Here is a 15,593-nt window from a genome sequence, read left to right as displayed (position 1 = left end):
ATTTTCAAGGTAGAGAACTATTTGCCCAGGCTGGCTTCAAACCACAATCCTCCTCATTTCTGCCTCCTGAGTAGCTAGGATTACAGGCGTGAGCCACTGCGCCCAGCTCTATGTTGAAATAGCTTTAAAAATTAGTACAATGATGGGCTAGGGGTGTAGCTCAGTGCTAGAGCACTTGCTTAACATGCATGAGAATGTGTGGTCCACACCCAGCACCACACAATAATAAAATTAAACAAAAAGAACAGCACAAACTAACAAAGACACAGAGGCACTACCATTATCTATCATTTATTAAATTCTTTAAACTTCCAAAAAAAGATTACAAAAAACAATACTTCATTTACGTGTAATACTGTCTTTATGAACGTACCGTGGTCGGAGAGTGAAATTGAAGGTCATGAATATATGTGAGCAAGGACAAAGTCTGACCCCGGGGCCCAAGAGATAGGGAGAGAGAAGGAATAGCGACAGACAGGGCCGTAGCTGCGGTCTGTACTCCTGGGCCAGAGGGATGCTTCTAGGAGCTTAAAATAAAGTTGTTTGCTGGCTCCAGGATGGACACAAAGGCACACAGTTCTTGTACCACTTTTCAAAGCTGCCTAAAGCTATGGCCTTGCATTGGATCCCGGATCTGCTTTGGTTTGGTTTTCTAACACACACACACACACACACACACACACACACACACACACACACACTCCATCCATCTAGTCTCTTGGGCCATCCAAGTCTTTTTTTTTTTTTTTTTTTGTGACAGGATCTTTCTACATAGCCCAGTCTGGCCTTGAACTTGTGATACTCCTCATTCCACCTCCTGCATGCTAGGATTATAGGCATGTACCACAAAGCCCGGCCCTTGCAAGTCTTGGTTTTTTTTTTTTGGTCTTAAGTATATCTTTCAATAAAAATCAAAGCAAGCTAGGCTACCTCAAACCAAGAAGCTACTTTTTCTAGAAGGCAAGGTAGCTCTTTGCTTTACTTAGTGAACCTGTGGCTCCTCTGCCCTAAGGAGGTTTGGCTTCAAGGCCCTGGAGGGCCAGCTGAGACCCAGGTGAGAAAGGGTAAGGCACATACTTGGTACTATCACAGGGCACATTTAGAAGCTTGGAACCCTGTTCTTTTTCTTGTTTACCAAGAAAAGGAACAGGAAAGAAATCATATTGGAGATTCTGGACACAAAAAAAAAAAGGCCAAGAAGGAAATTGTGAGTCTCTCTGGTGAGCCCCATTTCTAGTGGGCTCTGTTCTGGAAAGTCTCTAGGTTGTTAAAAAAAAAAAAAAGAGAGAAAGAAAGGGAAAGAAACCCAGCTGGCCCTTGTTTGGTTTTCGGCAAATCTGTCTCTTTAAGTCTGTGCCCAGAATCCTACGGGGCAGCCAACTTTTAATTATGCACACATGGGATTTTTGGAGCTCGCCTGTGCTTTGCCAAGAAGCACATACCCTGCTTTCTTTCCTTTGAGGAGAGAGATTCTGGAGCCCTGGGGAGGAAAAGGACGGCCCTGTGTCTACGGTTCCGGGCTGTAGAGGCAGCAGCCACTCTGAGAACCGGATCCTTTTCTTTGGTCTGTAGGTCTGAAGGATTTTCTAGGAAAATTAACACTTGCCAAGGCCTCTGTGCTGGGAGCGGGGTGGATGTCCAGGTAATTTGTCCTTGTGACTAGGTTACCTTCAAGTCACGGGAGCTCCCAGGGTACTGGCCACAGGGTCCTGAGCCCCCCCAGTTTGAATGGGGGTGATGCACAGAAGAAAGGAATGAGCTTTTTGCCCTGGGGTGACACGAGAAGGACAATCTCGTTTTGTGATGTGATCAGAAGAAACATTCCCCCAAGAAAGCCGTCTGGGGGTGAGGGGAGGGACAAAACCCTATTATATAGCAGACAATTCGATGTGGAGGTGAAGCCACTTGGGACACCAACCCGAGCATGCTAACATTTAGGATTAGGAGGAAACTATGCAATCCCTGTGACTGTGACCTGCAAATGTGGCCACTCCTGATGGGGCCTGCCCCTCCCCTACAGTGATTCAAAAATACAATATTTTTCCCTCTCAGCCTCCTCCACCCATAATTGCCGGCTGATTTTTCTCCATGTTCTTCATAAAACCCACACCCCAGCGTCAGCCACTGGCGCCGGCTTGGATGAGAATTTAGCTTCGGTCTGCGCTGTGGTGGCTTTGCACTGGGGGGGTCAGGGAAAACCCACATGGAGCTGGAGTCCCATGGATGTGGGGCTCCCCCAGGGAAGAAGAGGGGAAACCGACCTGCCTTTGAGACTTGGGCCTTGGGAGAGGCAGTTGGGGGAGGCGGGAGAAGAGAAGGGAGGCGATGATGGGCGAGGGACGACGGTTCACTTGGGCTGGCTGGGCCCCAGAAGGCCCTTCCAGCCCCCCTTGTGACTACTCTTCAGCTGACGATGACGCCGGACTCTCGTCATCTGACATTGGGGCGAACTAGAAAGAGAAGCAGAATCCTTGTTGCTTGGCGCCCTTTCAGATCCTTACCAGGAAGCTCTGACTTTGGGGTCAACATGGTAGACATGGTAGGTGGGGAAGAGGGAGGAGTCCCTGGCCTCAAGGAGGTCACACAAATGAAGTTAGGAGAGAGGGGGCAGGCAGGAAGGATGACAAGTGAGCTAACCCTGAACAATGTCAAGGGGCCAACAAAGGGTCCCAGTTAGGGGGAAGAGCGAGTGCAAAGGCCCTAGGGTTGGATGGAAGAGAACTGCAATGAGGCCTGTGTAGCTGGGCGGGGTGGGGGGGTCGGGGAGATGAGGGGCACTGTGCAGGGCCTGGTGGCCTTTGGGGAGGATGCTGCCTTTTCTCCAAGTGAGACAGGGGCTGTGGAGAGGGAGGTGCCCTGGCGCAGGTGTCCACAAACACTGCTGTGGGAAGGGAAGGCTAGCAGCGGGGTGAGGGCAGAAGCTGGGGAAGCTGGGTGGAGGAAGCAGCAGCGAGTGAGCCACGTGGACTCTGATGGATCAGTATTGTCCCTTGGTCACACAGCAGGTCCACTTAGGACTTAACCAGGAAACAGAAGCCCACAGACATGCCAGGACTGAGGCTCAGGGGTCCTGACACCCAGAAGAGGGGATTGGGGTGGGGGGACACAGTTCAGTAAGAACTTCAGGGTGAGGAGGAGGTGAAGTCTTAAGTCTCCACAACCTCCTCCCTCTCAGTCTCCCTGGGGAGTTGCTATAGTGACACCCACCATGCCACCCTTGAGTCCAGGCCCAATGTGTCTAAAATGAGGTTGGGAGAAGGGGAGCTGAGGAGCGTGGAGGCAGGTGGATCCCAGAACCTCCACCCTTCCCCTGGTATGAGACCTTGAGGCAGAGACCTAACTTCTCTGAGCCTCAAAAATGGAACAAGAACAATGCTTTCACCGGGCATGGTGGTGTCTACTTTTACTCCCAGCACTCAGGAGCAGGCGGGAGGATTAGCAGTTCCAGGCCAGACTGGGCTAGTGAGACTCTGTCTCAAAAAAAAGGGCCTTTTTTTGCAACTGTATCACAGGGAGGATGAAGAAATCTAGTCAGGGAGGCAGGCAGAAGTTTGTTGTTTGGGGTTTCTTTGGGGATGCTGGGGACGGATCTCAGGGCCTCGCTCACGCCAGGCAAGCGTTCGCCACTGGGCTGCAGTCCCAGCCGTGGGAGATGCGCAGCAGACGGCCCGTCCACTGGGAGGTTCTGTTTCCTCTATCAGGCCCTGAGCGCACAGAAGTACCACTACTCCGTTATGTTCCTGGATGAATGTGTTGCTAACATGTGCAATTTTTTTTTTTAAATGAGATTTTTAACCAGGAGCCAGTGGCTCACGCCTATAATCCTAGCTACTCAGGAGGCAGAGACCAGGAGGATTGTGGTTCGAAGCCAGCCTGGGCAAATAGTTCACGACACCCTGTCTCAAAAAAACTCATCACAGAAAAGGGCAGGTGGAGTGGCTCAAATGCAGGTCCTGAGTTCAAGCCCCAGTAGTGCATATGTGATCGTTTGAGACAGGGTCTTGCTGTGTAGCCCAGGCTGGAATTCCCGATCCACCTGCCTCACCCTCCTGTGTAGCTGGGATGTCAGGAGTGTACCACCACACCCAGCTTATTGGTTGTGGGGGGGACATTGATAACTTTATTCCCAGGTTAACCTGGAACCCTGATCCTTTGCAATTCTGCCTCCTGAGAAACTGGGACTACAGATGTGAGCTGCTGCACCTGGCTTGGAGTGTCTATTTCTTGAATGAGTGCCTGGTGACTAGGAGCATGCACTGAGAACCAGAAAGACCTGGGCTTCAATAGCACGATGCCGACCGTGACCACACAGCCTTCACTGCCGTGCCTCACCTCCTCACCAAAGCACGGGAATGCACAACACATGGGCAATCGTGCCGTCCCCACTATGGGGCACGCTCCTCACATACACCCGTGCCCCCAGATCCCCAGCACTGTGCTGCAGACAACTCACCGAGCACTTGATGTTCATACGTGAGTACAGCATGGATGCGATCTCGCTCTGCCCTGCATCCAGGGCCACCACTAGAGCAGTGCTCCCGTCCTGCAAGGTACCCACAACTATGTTGATACCTGGGCCGTACCATACCTGCCTTCCCGGGGGTGGGAAAGCACCTGCCTTCCTGGGGGGTGGAGGGGGACTCACGCGGTCAGTGAGGGAGATGTCGCAGCTGGGCACGGCCAGCAGCAGCCTTGTGATCTCCTTGTGGCCATGCTCACAGGCGCACATGAGCGCCGTGGAGCCATCATCATCTTGCACGTTGATGTCCGCCTCGCAGGCCAGGAGGGCCTTGACCACATCCACCCGGCCATGGCTGACTGCCAGCATCAGGGCAGTCTGTCCTGCCTGGGTGGAGCAAGGAAAAAGCTCTGTCCCACACAGATCACACCTCTGCTCCAGAACCTTCCATGGTTCACAAGTACTCTGATACTGACACACACCCCTACTTGCTGTAACTCAGACAACCCTTCCTACCACTGGGCCTTCACACTTGTTGATCACTCCTTCCTCTGCATGGCTCATTCTCATCCCTCAGGTCTCAGATTAAATGTCTCCTTAGAGGGGCTCTGCCCACCCCATGCCCACCTATTATTGCAGACTCCCAGCTCCAAAGTGTAAATATATATCAAAATTTATCCTGAGCTGGCGGCATGGCTCAAGTGGTAGAGCATCAGGTCCTGAGTTCAAACCCCATTACCACCAAAAAAAAAAAAAATATCCAACTACAACCTGTACACATACTGTGTATCAGTTATACCTCAAATAAAAAGTTAAATGGAGCAGGGCACAGTGTCTCATGCCTGTAATCCGAGCTACTTGGGAGGCTGACATCAGGGGAATCAAGGTTCCAGGTCAGCCCAGACAAAACAGTTCAAGAGACCCCATCTTAATCCATAAAAAGCTGTGTGTGATGGTGCATGCCTGTGATCCCAGCTACTCAGGAAGTGCAACCAGGAGGATTGTGGTCCTCCTGGCCACAGACTGGTTCTGGGCATAATTTCATTTTTAGGAAATGTCTTTTTGTTTGTTTGATTTTGGCAGCACTGGGGTTTGAACTCAGGGCCTCACAATTGCTAGGCAGGCACTCTTACTGCTTGAGCCCCTCTGCCAGCCCTGTTTTTAGGAAATGTTGAGACCAGGTAAATCCACAAAGACAGAAAGCAGGCTAATGGTTGCCAGAAGCCGGGAGCTTCTGGTTTCAAATCCCAACTCCTTGACTTTGACCTTGAGGAAATGACTCTGCTTCTCTGAGCCTCAGTGTCTCCACCTACAGACAAGAAATGAGGTCCCAACTGGGCTTGGCACACAGTCTGGACTTAGTGAAGGGGAAAGAGATGCCTGGCTGCACAGTGGTGCAGGCCCAGTACCTGGCTGGCCTTGGCATTGACATCACCAAGCCGGAAGAGCTGAACAACAGTCTCAATGTCATCCTGGGTCTTTAGTGTAGCCAGTGCGGTGAGCATGATTGGGCTGTAGCCGGCACGATTCTGCTTGTCCACCTGGCAGACGCCTGAGTGGGAGGGAGAGGCAGGGACAAGGTGGCGAGCCCTCCCATCAGGCCAGGCCTCTGCCATTAGACTGAAAGCCTAGATTCAGTCTACCCCAATGTATCATGTCTCCCTCCGTCTGTACATGGCTTCGTTCCTCCCTTTCCTCATTGTGGGGCAGAGGGTCTCCAACTCGATTGTTTTGTCCCCTAAAGGGTACACTGTGCCTCCTCTATCAGAGTTGGGGCACTTGATTGATGGTGCCCCAACAGGAGGTGGGCCTCTGGTGTGGATCAGAAAGGCTGCCTCGGCCTTCAGACCAGCCTGTGGGTTCTGCTACTTCGTGAGATTGGGAGGCTTGTCCTTCCCATCAGACTAGCAAAGGGTGAGTTTCTTCCCGCTTGACTGAGGCAAGCCCCACAACAGAGCCACAGCTGTATCTCACAAAAGGCCTTCGGAAAGGTGGTCTCCGTCATACAGGGCATTTGGGGATGACAAAGGGCCATGAAGTCACGTCTGCCTTCCGTAGCGTATCAGATGAAGGTGAGGACTGTGCCTCCTCCACTAGACTGGGAGGCCAGAGCCTCTTCTATCAGACTATGAGGGCCACAGTCCTGCCACCACACCAAGAAGGTGGCGTGTCCTCCATCAGTCTCCCCACCCACACAAACCAGGAGGCCAGCACCCTGTTATCAGACTACCAGGAAGGCACGCTTTCCGCCATCAGACTGGGAAGGCATGTCTCCCCATCGGACCATCAAGCCGAGGATGACGGTGACCTGCCGGCCCAGCCCCTCGCCTCACCCGCCAGGCTCACCGCTGTCCAGCAGCTGCTGCACCACGGGGAAGTTGGCGTGTGACACGGAATAGTGCAGTGCTGTGTTGCCGTTGCTGTCGGCGATGTTGACCACGTAGTCCAGCAGCCGTGTGGACATGGCCCGGAAGGTGACCAGGTGGCGCCGCACGAGCTCAGGGTGTGCGTCACTGCGGCAGGCCAGGCGCAGCCACTCCTGCAGCACTGTGGTGTAGGCCACTTTCTGGACGTGGAGTGTGGGAGAGGCGTGTGAGGATGGCAAGGAGGACACCCCTGGAGCAATCCATGGTACCCTTGTCCTGATGAGGCCCTCCAAGGGGAAGTGTCAGAGCCCTGTCCCCATAAGACCCTTGAAGGTCTTAAGAGCAGACACCCCAGGATGGAAGCATGGCAGCCCCTCCCCCCGACGTACCAGCTCCCGCTCAGTGAGGGCGTTGGCATTGTCCAGGTACTTCTCCAGGGCCAGGCAGGCCGAGATGAGGTCGGGACTCAGTTCCATCCTGCAGGTACAGACAACAAGTTTACTGCCAGGCATGGTGGTGCCACAAAGTCCTGCCTGAACAGTGGCATCACAGACCCTCTTCACCAGGGACACGGCTTTACAGTGAACTTTAAGAAGCACACAGATCCCAAGACAAAATAGACACACATGCTGGCTTACTCCAAATACTCATGGAGAATGGAAAATCTTTCTAAGGGCAGATTTGGCTTTTTTTCTTTTCTTTCAGCGGTACTGGGGATTGAACCCAGGGCCTTGTGATTGCTAGGCGGGTGCTCTACTACTTAAGTCACTCCCCAGCCCTTTTGCTTTTAGTTTGTTTTTCAAACAGGGTCTTTTGCTTTTGCCTGGGCTGGATTTGGACCATGATCTTCCTATCTCTGCCTCCTGTGTATTTTATTTCTGATAGAGGCCAGGGCTGGCCTTGAACTTGCAATCCTCCTGCCTCTGCCTCCTCAAGTTGCTGGGAGTACAGGCTGCAGGCTGGCCCTAGGCAGAATTTTCACTAGGGAAAAAATATAAGAGACATAAATATGATGGGACAAATGTCCCAAAGAAGGCGACTGGAAAGAATAAACTTTGCCCTCTGAATACTAGTTCCAGTAGCCTGGTAGCCTTTATCAAAGCCTCCAGAACTTGAGATGCCCAGAAGGAGTAAAAGCTTCTGCACGAATTCAGACTATGCTGTGCAGGACTGATATGAGCACTTGCATGGTGGAATGTGAGGCAGAGGTTCACCTGCTCTCGGTGCTGACTCTGTCCCACCCAGGACACTGACCGGATTTCCTCCTCCTCCAAGTTGGATCCTGATGCCCCCTCAGCTGTGGGCACGTGTTGGGACTCCCGAGAGAGCTGGCATTCTTGCCGGCTGGTTTTGGCCACACTTGGAACCCTGGCTTCTGGCTCTGGGGCCTCATTTTCTGTACTGTCATTGTCTGAGAAGTTCTCTGCTGTGCTGGAGTCTTCCGATGAGGACTCATAGCTGGGGAGAAAGGCCAAGCACGGCAGGAGGGTGAATGTGTGGAACATACAAGGCTGTGGCTCATGGCGCCTGGCACAAGTCAGCACAGAATGGATGCTGTGGCTGTGGTCATGCACTTTCAATCCTTCAGGACCTCTTGCCTCGAGCCGCCAGCACACCTAGGTCCTGTACGTTGTCCACCTGAGAGGTCCTCCTACACTCAAACCTTTTGGGTAAATGCTGAGTTTCTTTCTTTCTTTTTTTTTGAGCCAGGGTCTTGTTATGTATCCCAGACTGGCCTCAAACTCATGATTGCTACTGCTTCCACCTTCCTAATGCTGGGATTACAGATGTGCACCACCACACACAGCTCAAAGTCTCAGTTTCTGAGCTAAGCATTCATGGTCTCAAATCCACTATTGCTCTCTATGCTTCTGTTTCTCATGTCTGTTTCCTCCTGCCCTTCAGCCTTTTCCCAGGCTGTGCCCTCTGCCATCAGCGCCCTCCCCACACCCTGTTCTCCACCTTGCCTATTCCTACCTGTTCTGCAGCAGGCATGTCTCCTCCTTCCCTGCCCTGACTGTCCTACATCATTGTTCCAACTGCATTGTGCTGGAACCGGCCCTCAGTGCCCATCACCCTGCTGGACTGGAAGTTGAATCCCACACCTTCCAGGGACAGTGTGTCTGGTAGTTTTACCCCACCTGGGCTCTGGAGCCCAGGGCCTGTTCCTGGGCCCCTGGGCAAGGTCCTACAAGGTGCTCAGCTTCCTCATGCCTCAGTTTCCCTATCTGCCTATTGTGGTTCGATTGCATGAGTTCCCTAAAGTGGGGGGCTGAGCATAAGGTCTTTATTTGCTCATGTCCTTCCCTGTGTTCGCATGAAGTGAGGAAGAGGGCTCTGCTCACCCGCCATTGACCCCCACGAACTGGAGGCTCCTGTGGTGGGCGGCAGGGTCTGTGGGCTCCTCCTTCCGCTTCATGATGGACCGCACTCCTGCCGGGAGCCCGCCTGGAGAAGAAAGGGTGTCACAAGTGTCCCTCAAGCCACAGCCCATGCTGAGTGGCCTGGGGCTCCATCCCTCTCAGTGGGCGCAAATACTCACCTGCATCCCTGGCCTCTGATGATGCACAAGAGGCCGCTTCCCTGGTGGGCTCCCTGTTGGTGGCATTGCAGGTGGCCACTTGGCTTGTGTTCTCCATCTGTGCCACAGAGACTGCTGCAGACCCTGAGGGGGATGAGGACGACTCTATAGGTCCCTGTGGGAGATCTGGAGAAACATGAAATGAGGTGTCCTCTGGGGGGTCACAACAACCAAATGACAATAGTCCTAACAGCTGTTGCTGGGTACAACACAGGCTCGCACCTGTGTTGGAAGGCAGAGATCAGGAGGATCAAGGTATGACACCAGCCCGGGCAAAAAGTTATCGAGATTCCATCTCAATAGAGAAGGTGGGTATGGTGGTTCCCACCTGTAATCCTGGTTACATGGGTGGCATAGGTAAAAGTCAAGGTTCAGATCGGCCCCAGGCAAACACTGAAGACCCTATTCAAAAAAATAACTAAGGCAAAAAGGGCTGGGGGTGTGGTTCAATTGGTAGAGCACCTGCCTGGCTATTTGAGGGCTGATTCTTACATTATGCCATCAAATCTTCCTGCCTTGTGACAAGGTCAGAATATTGCAGAGAAGGAAAATGAGGTACAGAGTTGCCAAAGTCATCCAGCAAGCAAGTGGTAGACTTTTTTTTTCTGAAGCTCAGTCTCCATTCTGGAAGGTGGTATGCCATTATTCCAATCCCCGTATGTTGTCTGGGCTGAAGGTGGTCAGTGCCAGGGAGGTCCCTAATCCTGGCTTGAGACCACACGCCACTCGACGTCATAGTGAGTATTCTCTGGAATAAAGATCTGATCATAGCTGAGAACACAGTGGTCAGAACAGAGTCAAACTTGTCACCTGTGAGCTGCATGACCTGGGCCAAGTCATGTGACCTCTCTGGGCCTCAAATGACATTTCCTTCCTCAGGGCACGGTCATGGTGCACACTAATGAAGGTGATATGAAATAAAGGGCTTGGAGCCCTTTGCTGAGTCACAAGAATCAGAAACTTATATTTACATATATACATACATACTTTTTTTTTTTTTTTTTTTGGCAGTACTGGGGTTTGAACTCAGGACTTCCTACTTGCTAGTCAGGTGCTCTACCATGTCCCCAGACTTTTTGGCTTTAGTTATTTTTCAGGTCAGGTTCCAAGTTGTTTTTGCCCGAGACTAGTCTTGGATCCTGATCCTCCTACCTGTGCCTCCCTTGTAGCCAGGATCTAAGATGTACCCCACATACATATCTGTTTATTGAGATGAGGTCTTGGTAAATTTTTGCCTGGCCTGACCTTGAATGCAGATACTCCCAATCTCCTGTGGCAGGTATATACATGCAAATATACCTTGTATTTTTTTGGGGTGGGAGTGGGATTTTGCTGCCCAGGTTGGCCTCCAACTCATGTGCTCGAGTGATTCTCCTAACTCAGTCAGATGACAGGTGTGTACCACTATGCTTGGCTTAACTTTTTTTTTTTTTTTTTTTTGTGGTGCTGGGGATGGAACTCAGGGCCTTGCTATGTTCCCAGCTGTCCTCTTCTTTATTGATTTTTTTTACAAGAAATAGCATATAAAATTATATGGCTAACACGTGGAAGTACCAGACTCCCTTCTTTTATTTTCTTTTATTTTTTTTTTGGCAGTACTGGGGTTTGAACTCAGTGCCTACACCTTGAGACACTCCACCAGCCCAATTTTTTGTGATAGGGTTTTTCAAGATAGGGAGATAGGGTCTCACAAACTATTTGCCCAGGCTGGCTTCAAACCGAGATCCTCCTGGATCTCTGCCTCCTGAGTAGCTAGGATTATAGGTGTAAGTCACCGGCACCTGGCAGACTCCTTTCTTAACTTAACACGAAGTAGGTATTGCTTTAATAATCAGGAAAAAGAGACAGTGTTATTAAAAAATTAAAATTTGGAGCTGGAGATGTAGCTCAGTGGTAGAATGCTTACCTAGTATGTGTGAGGCCCTGAATTCCATTCCTAGTTCCACAAAAGAATTTTAAAAATGAAAATAAAAACTCCACCCTGGCAGAAGTTTAGTTGGGGAAGATGAGGAAGTTCTTCAGATGGACGGTGGTGATGCCTATACAACATACATTGCTTGATGAGGCTGGACTAGTCATTTTACAGTAATTCAAATGGGCTGGGTGTGATGGTGTATGTCTATAATCCCAGCCACTCAGGAGGAACAGATTGGGAAGATCATAGATTGAGGAAAGTCTAAGCAAAAAGTTTAAGAGACCCTCTTCTCAACCAATAGCTGGGCATGATAGCACATGACTGTCACTGCAGCTACAGGGAAGGCGTAAATTAGAGGATCGAAGTCCAGGCCAGCCAGGGTATAAATGAGAAAATATCTGAAAAATTACCAAAGCAAAAAGGACTGGGGATGTGGCTCAGGTGGTAGAGCACCTGCCTGGCACATATAAGGCTCTGAGTACAAACCACAGTACCACAAAAAAAAAAAAAAAAAAAAAAAAAAAACTTTGTATCTGTTTTCTCAGATAAAGTTTAATAAAAAAGGACCACCCAGGTTGGTCTGGCAACAAAGGCACATCTGCCAGGATGTGAGCTGCTCAAGCTGGAGTGGGGACAGAGCAGCAGTCTGGATTAAAGTTCGATTTGTGGCTGGGAGTGTAGCTCAGTGGTACACACTTGCCTAGCGTGTGTGAGAACCTGGGTTCCATCCCCAGCGCCACAGAAACAAAAACAACAAAACAAAAATCCAGTTTCTGCTGCATGGGGGTTCCTAGTTCCTGGAGTCCACCTGTGCCTTCCCAGCCACGCGTGGCTTTCATGTCCTCATTTCCTCAGGACATCCCCTTCCTGACACTTAAGACCAAAGAATTTTAAGTCCCTTCAACTGGTAAATTTTTTGACATAAGAGGCAACTACTTCCTCAAGTTCATGGGTAACACTCAAGTTCAGTAAAGAACTGAGAGCCTTCCACGCAGGCAGAGTGGAGACAGGGCAGGGCTGTGTGAGACACTTGGCCATGTACGCGTCCAAATGCAGCCCCAGTCCAGGGCGTGGCAGAGCCAGCTGACTCCAAACCCAGCCTTGAACTCACATGAGGAGCCAAGAGCAAATACCAGTTATGTCAACCTTCTGGTTTATTTTTTATTACAAAATATTTTTTGTGTTCCTGGGGACGGACCTAGAGCCTCATGCATACTAGGCAAGTGCTCTACCACTGTGCCACACTCCTGACCTCCTGATTTTTATTTTTTAAATCTTGGAAATAAGTTCACATTAAAAAAAAAAAGCAAACACAGCCAGGTGCTGGTGGCTCACACCTATAATACTAGCTACTCAGGAGGCAGAGATCAGGAGGATCTTTGTTAGAAGCCAGACCAGACAAATAGTTCAGGAGACTCTAGCTTGAAAATACCCAACAAAAAAGAAGGCTGGTGGAGTGGCTCAAGTGGTAAAGCGCCTTCCTACCAAGAGTGAGGCCCTGAGTACCACCCCCCCCAAAAAAAAAAAACAAAACAAAAACAACAACAACAAAACACATAATCACACTGTATAGCCATACAGAAGTCAGGACACACATGGACTCAGGGCCCCTGATTTAAAATCCTGGGAAAAGCTCTGTCCCCATTAATCACTAAGTCCCCTCCTCTCCCCCGCCCCTGACACCCACCATCCTGCTTCCTGTCTCTGAAGACCTGACACTCTAGGGACCTCCTGGGAAGGGAGTCTCACAGTGTTTGTCCCTGGTGTCTGCCTTGTTTTTCTTAACATAATCTTTCTCCTCCTCATTTGTTGTCTTTCCCAGGACTTTATTTCATTTTATTTTTTATTCTATTTTTTTTGGTGGTTCTGGGATGGGACCCAGGGCCTCTGGAATGCTAGGCAAGTGCTCTACCACTGAGTCACCCCCACCCCAACACCCCAGAGTTTTTAAATAGTGAGGAAAAAAACATAAATTGGCACAGCAGTAAGTTCCACTTCACCGCAAAGAAAAAGCAGGTGCAACCGGGAGTGGTGGCACTCGCCTGTCATCCAGCATTCGGGAGGCTGAGGCTGGGGGATCAAGAGCTGAAGGTCAACCTGGGCTACATAGTCAGACCCTGTCTCGGACAAAAAAAAAAAAAAGTGCTTAGATCTCACCTTCCAGCCTGAGATATTAAAAATAATATCAAATAGCCACCAGAAGGTCACACCTGTAATCCTAGTTTTTGGGAAGCTGAGATCAGGAGGATGAAATACAAGGCCAGCCCAGGCAAATAGTTCTTGAGAACCCACTTCCAAAATAATCAGAGCAAAGTAGACTGCTTTGCAAGTGTGAAGTCCTGAGTTCAAACCCTAGTGCCACAAAACAAAACACACCAAATAGTAAAATTCAAATTCCAATCCCACAAAAGACAACAAATAGTGAAAACAAACAAACAAACAAACAACAAAAAAACCCCAACCAAACAAAAAACGGGTAATATAGTCAGCCTTCTGTATATATGGGTTGTGTGTGTGGATTCACCCAATCTGAGATCAAAAGCATTGGGGGAAAAATAAGTGTGACCTAAACATGTACAGAAATTTTTTTCCCAGTCCTTATTACCTAAACAGCACAGTATAACAGCTATCAACACAACATTAGCACTGTATCAGCTGTTATAAGTCACCTAGAGACAGGTTAAAGTGCACAGGGGTGTGTTTGTGGGTTCTGTGCAAATGCTGTCATTTTACAGAAGGGACTTGAGCATCCAGGGACTTTGGTATCATGGTGGGGGGCCCTGGAGCCAACCTCCCCCCCCACCAATGGAGTCTATTTATTAAAGCTACTCCACTGGAAAACGTGGATAATTGGAACCCACATCTATACTGCAGAACTGGAGTTTATGAAGAGCCCAGGCCATTTTACAATAGAGAAGAGGCCAGTGTGGTGGTATGGGCCTGCAGCCCCAGCTACTCCAGAGGCTGACATGGCAGGACTGCCTGAGCCCACGAGTTGGAGGCCAGCCTAGGTAACAATAGTGAGACCCTGTCTCTTTAAAAATAATTTGAGGGGGCTGGTGGAGCGGCTCAAGTGGTAGAGCGCCTGCTTAGCAAGAGTGAGGCCCTGAGTTCAAACCCCAGTACCGCGCCCCCCACCCGCAAAAAAAAATCAAGGACTTGGGGTGTGGCTCAGTAGCTTGCCTAGTATACACAGGCACCCTGGGTTCCATCTCTAACAAAAATAAATTCATAAGCCAGTCGTGGTGGCCCATGCCTGTGATTTCAGCATTCAGGAAGTTGAGGCAGGGCCACAAGTTCAAGGCCAGCCTAGCTCCACAGCATATTCCAGGCTCTCTTCAACTATATACTCAGACCATGTGTCAAAAAATAAAATCAGCCAGCTGCTGGTGGCTCACGCCTGTAATCCTAGCTACTCAGGAGGCAGAGATCAGGAGGATTGTGGTTCGAAGCCAGCCCGGGCAAACAGTTCTCAAGACCTATCTTGAAAATACCGATCACAAAAAAGGGCTGGTTAAGTGGGTCAAGTGGTAGAACATCTGCCTAGCTCTCATGCCTGAGGCCCTGAGTTCAAACCCCAGTATCACCAAAAATAAAATAAAACCAGAAACGGAAACCAAATTCCTCAAAGTAAGAAGCATATGTGAGAAGAGCACTGGCTTTAACTATAATCAAAATGAAGATTTCTATTTGACTAAAAAAAAACTCCTCATAGATAAAGTTAAGTGAGAGAAGCAGACATTGGAAATACTGGCAAGTGATTGTTCTAGAACAAGCCTTTTCTGGAAAGGGCCATACGGTAAACATTTTGGCTACACAGGTCTTTAAGTGGCAGCAGAAACTCCTCCACTCTGCTGCTTTAATGAAAAATGGCCAGGTAAAACCCCTCTGTACAATTAATTCAAGGTAAAAGAACAAACAAACAAACAAAAACACAGCAGAGATACTATGTAAATGATGGATATGGCTGTTTCCATCAATTTCAATTTCATGTAATTGTGTTCATGTTATAAAGGGTTATTCTTTTAAACTTATTCAACCTTTTTTCTTTGGTAGCACTGGAGTTTGAACTCACGGTCAGGCCCCTAGCTCTTGCTCAACTATTATTTCTCTTTTTTTTTTTTTTTTTGAGTGGGGTGGGAAATAGGGGTAGACCACAGGGTCATGTGAATGCTCTAGCACTGAGCTACAATCCTAGTCCTGCTCAACCACTGAAAAATGTAAAAGCCAGGCAAGTCATGGGTGTGGTAGTGCACGCCTATAATCCTAGAT

General features: G+C 49.6%; 1 protein-coding gene across 4 annotated transcripts in view; it reads right to left on the bottom strand.

The window, feature by feature from the left end:
* Positions 1-275: 275 nt before the first annotated feature.
* The window catches only part of Kank2 (KN motif and ankyrin repeat domains 2), a 25,030-nt gene continuing 9,712 nt past the window's right edge, over positions 276-15,593 (bottom strand). For 3 of the 4 annotated variants that reach the window (XM_020181436.2, XM_020181438.2, XM_074054050.1), the window contains 9 exons: positions 9,368-9,532; positions 9,171-9,273; positions 8,080-8,283; positions 7,215-7,302; positions 6,806-7,025; positions 5,869-6,011; positions 4,646-4,846; positions 4,454-4,543; positions 276-2,450 (listed from right to left, as the gene is read on the bottom strand). In XM_020181436.2, the coding sequence (XP_020037025.2) occupies positions 2,397-2,450; positions 4,454-4,543; positions 4,646-4,846; positions 5,869-6,011; positions 6,806-7,025; positions 7,215-7,302; positions 8,080-8,283; positions 9,171-9,273; positions 9,368-9,532 (1,268 nt within the window). In that variant the 3' untranslated portion in view covers positions 276-2,396. The remainder of the gene's footprint in view (positions 2,451-4,453; positions 4,544-4,645; positions 4,847-5,868; positions 6,012-6,805; positions 7,026-7,214; positions 7,303-8,079; positions 8,284-9,170; positions 9,274-9,367; positions 9,533-15,593) is intronic. The other variant, XM_074054051.1, reaches the window with a different exon arrangement.

Source organism: Castor canadensis, chromosome 14 (genome assembly GCF_047511655.1).
Source record: "Castor canadensis chromosome 14, mCasCan1.hap1v2, whole genome shotgun sequence".
NCBI classification, from domain to species: domain Eukaryota; kingdom Metazoa; phylum Chordata; class Mammalia; order Rodentia; family Castoridae; genus Castor; species Castor canadensis.
The sequence above is the reverse complement of the archived record's forward strand: the minus strand, read 5'-3'. Positions and strand labels throughout refer to the sequence as shown.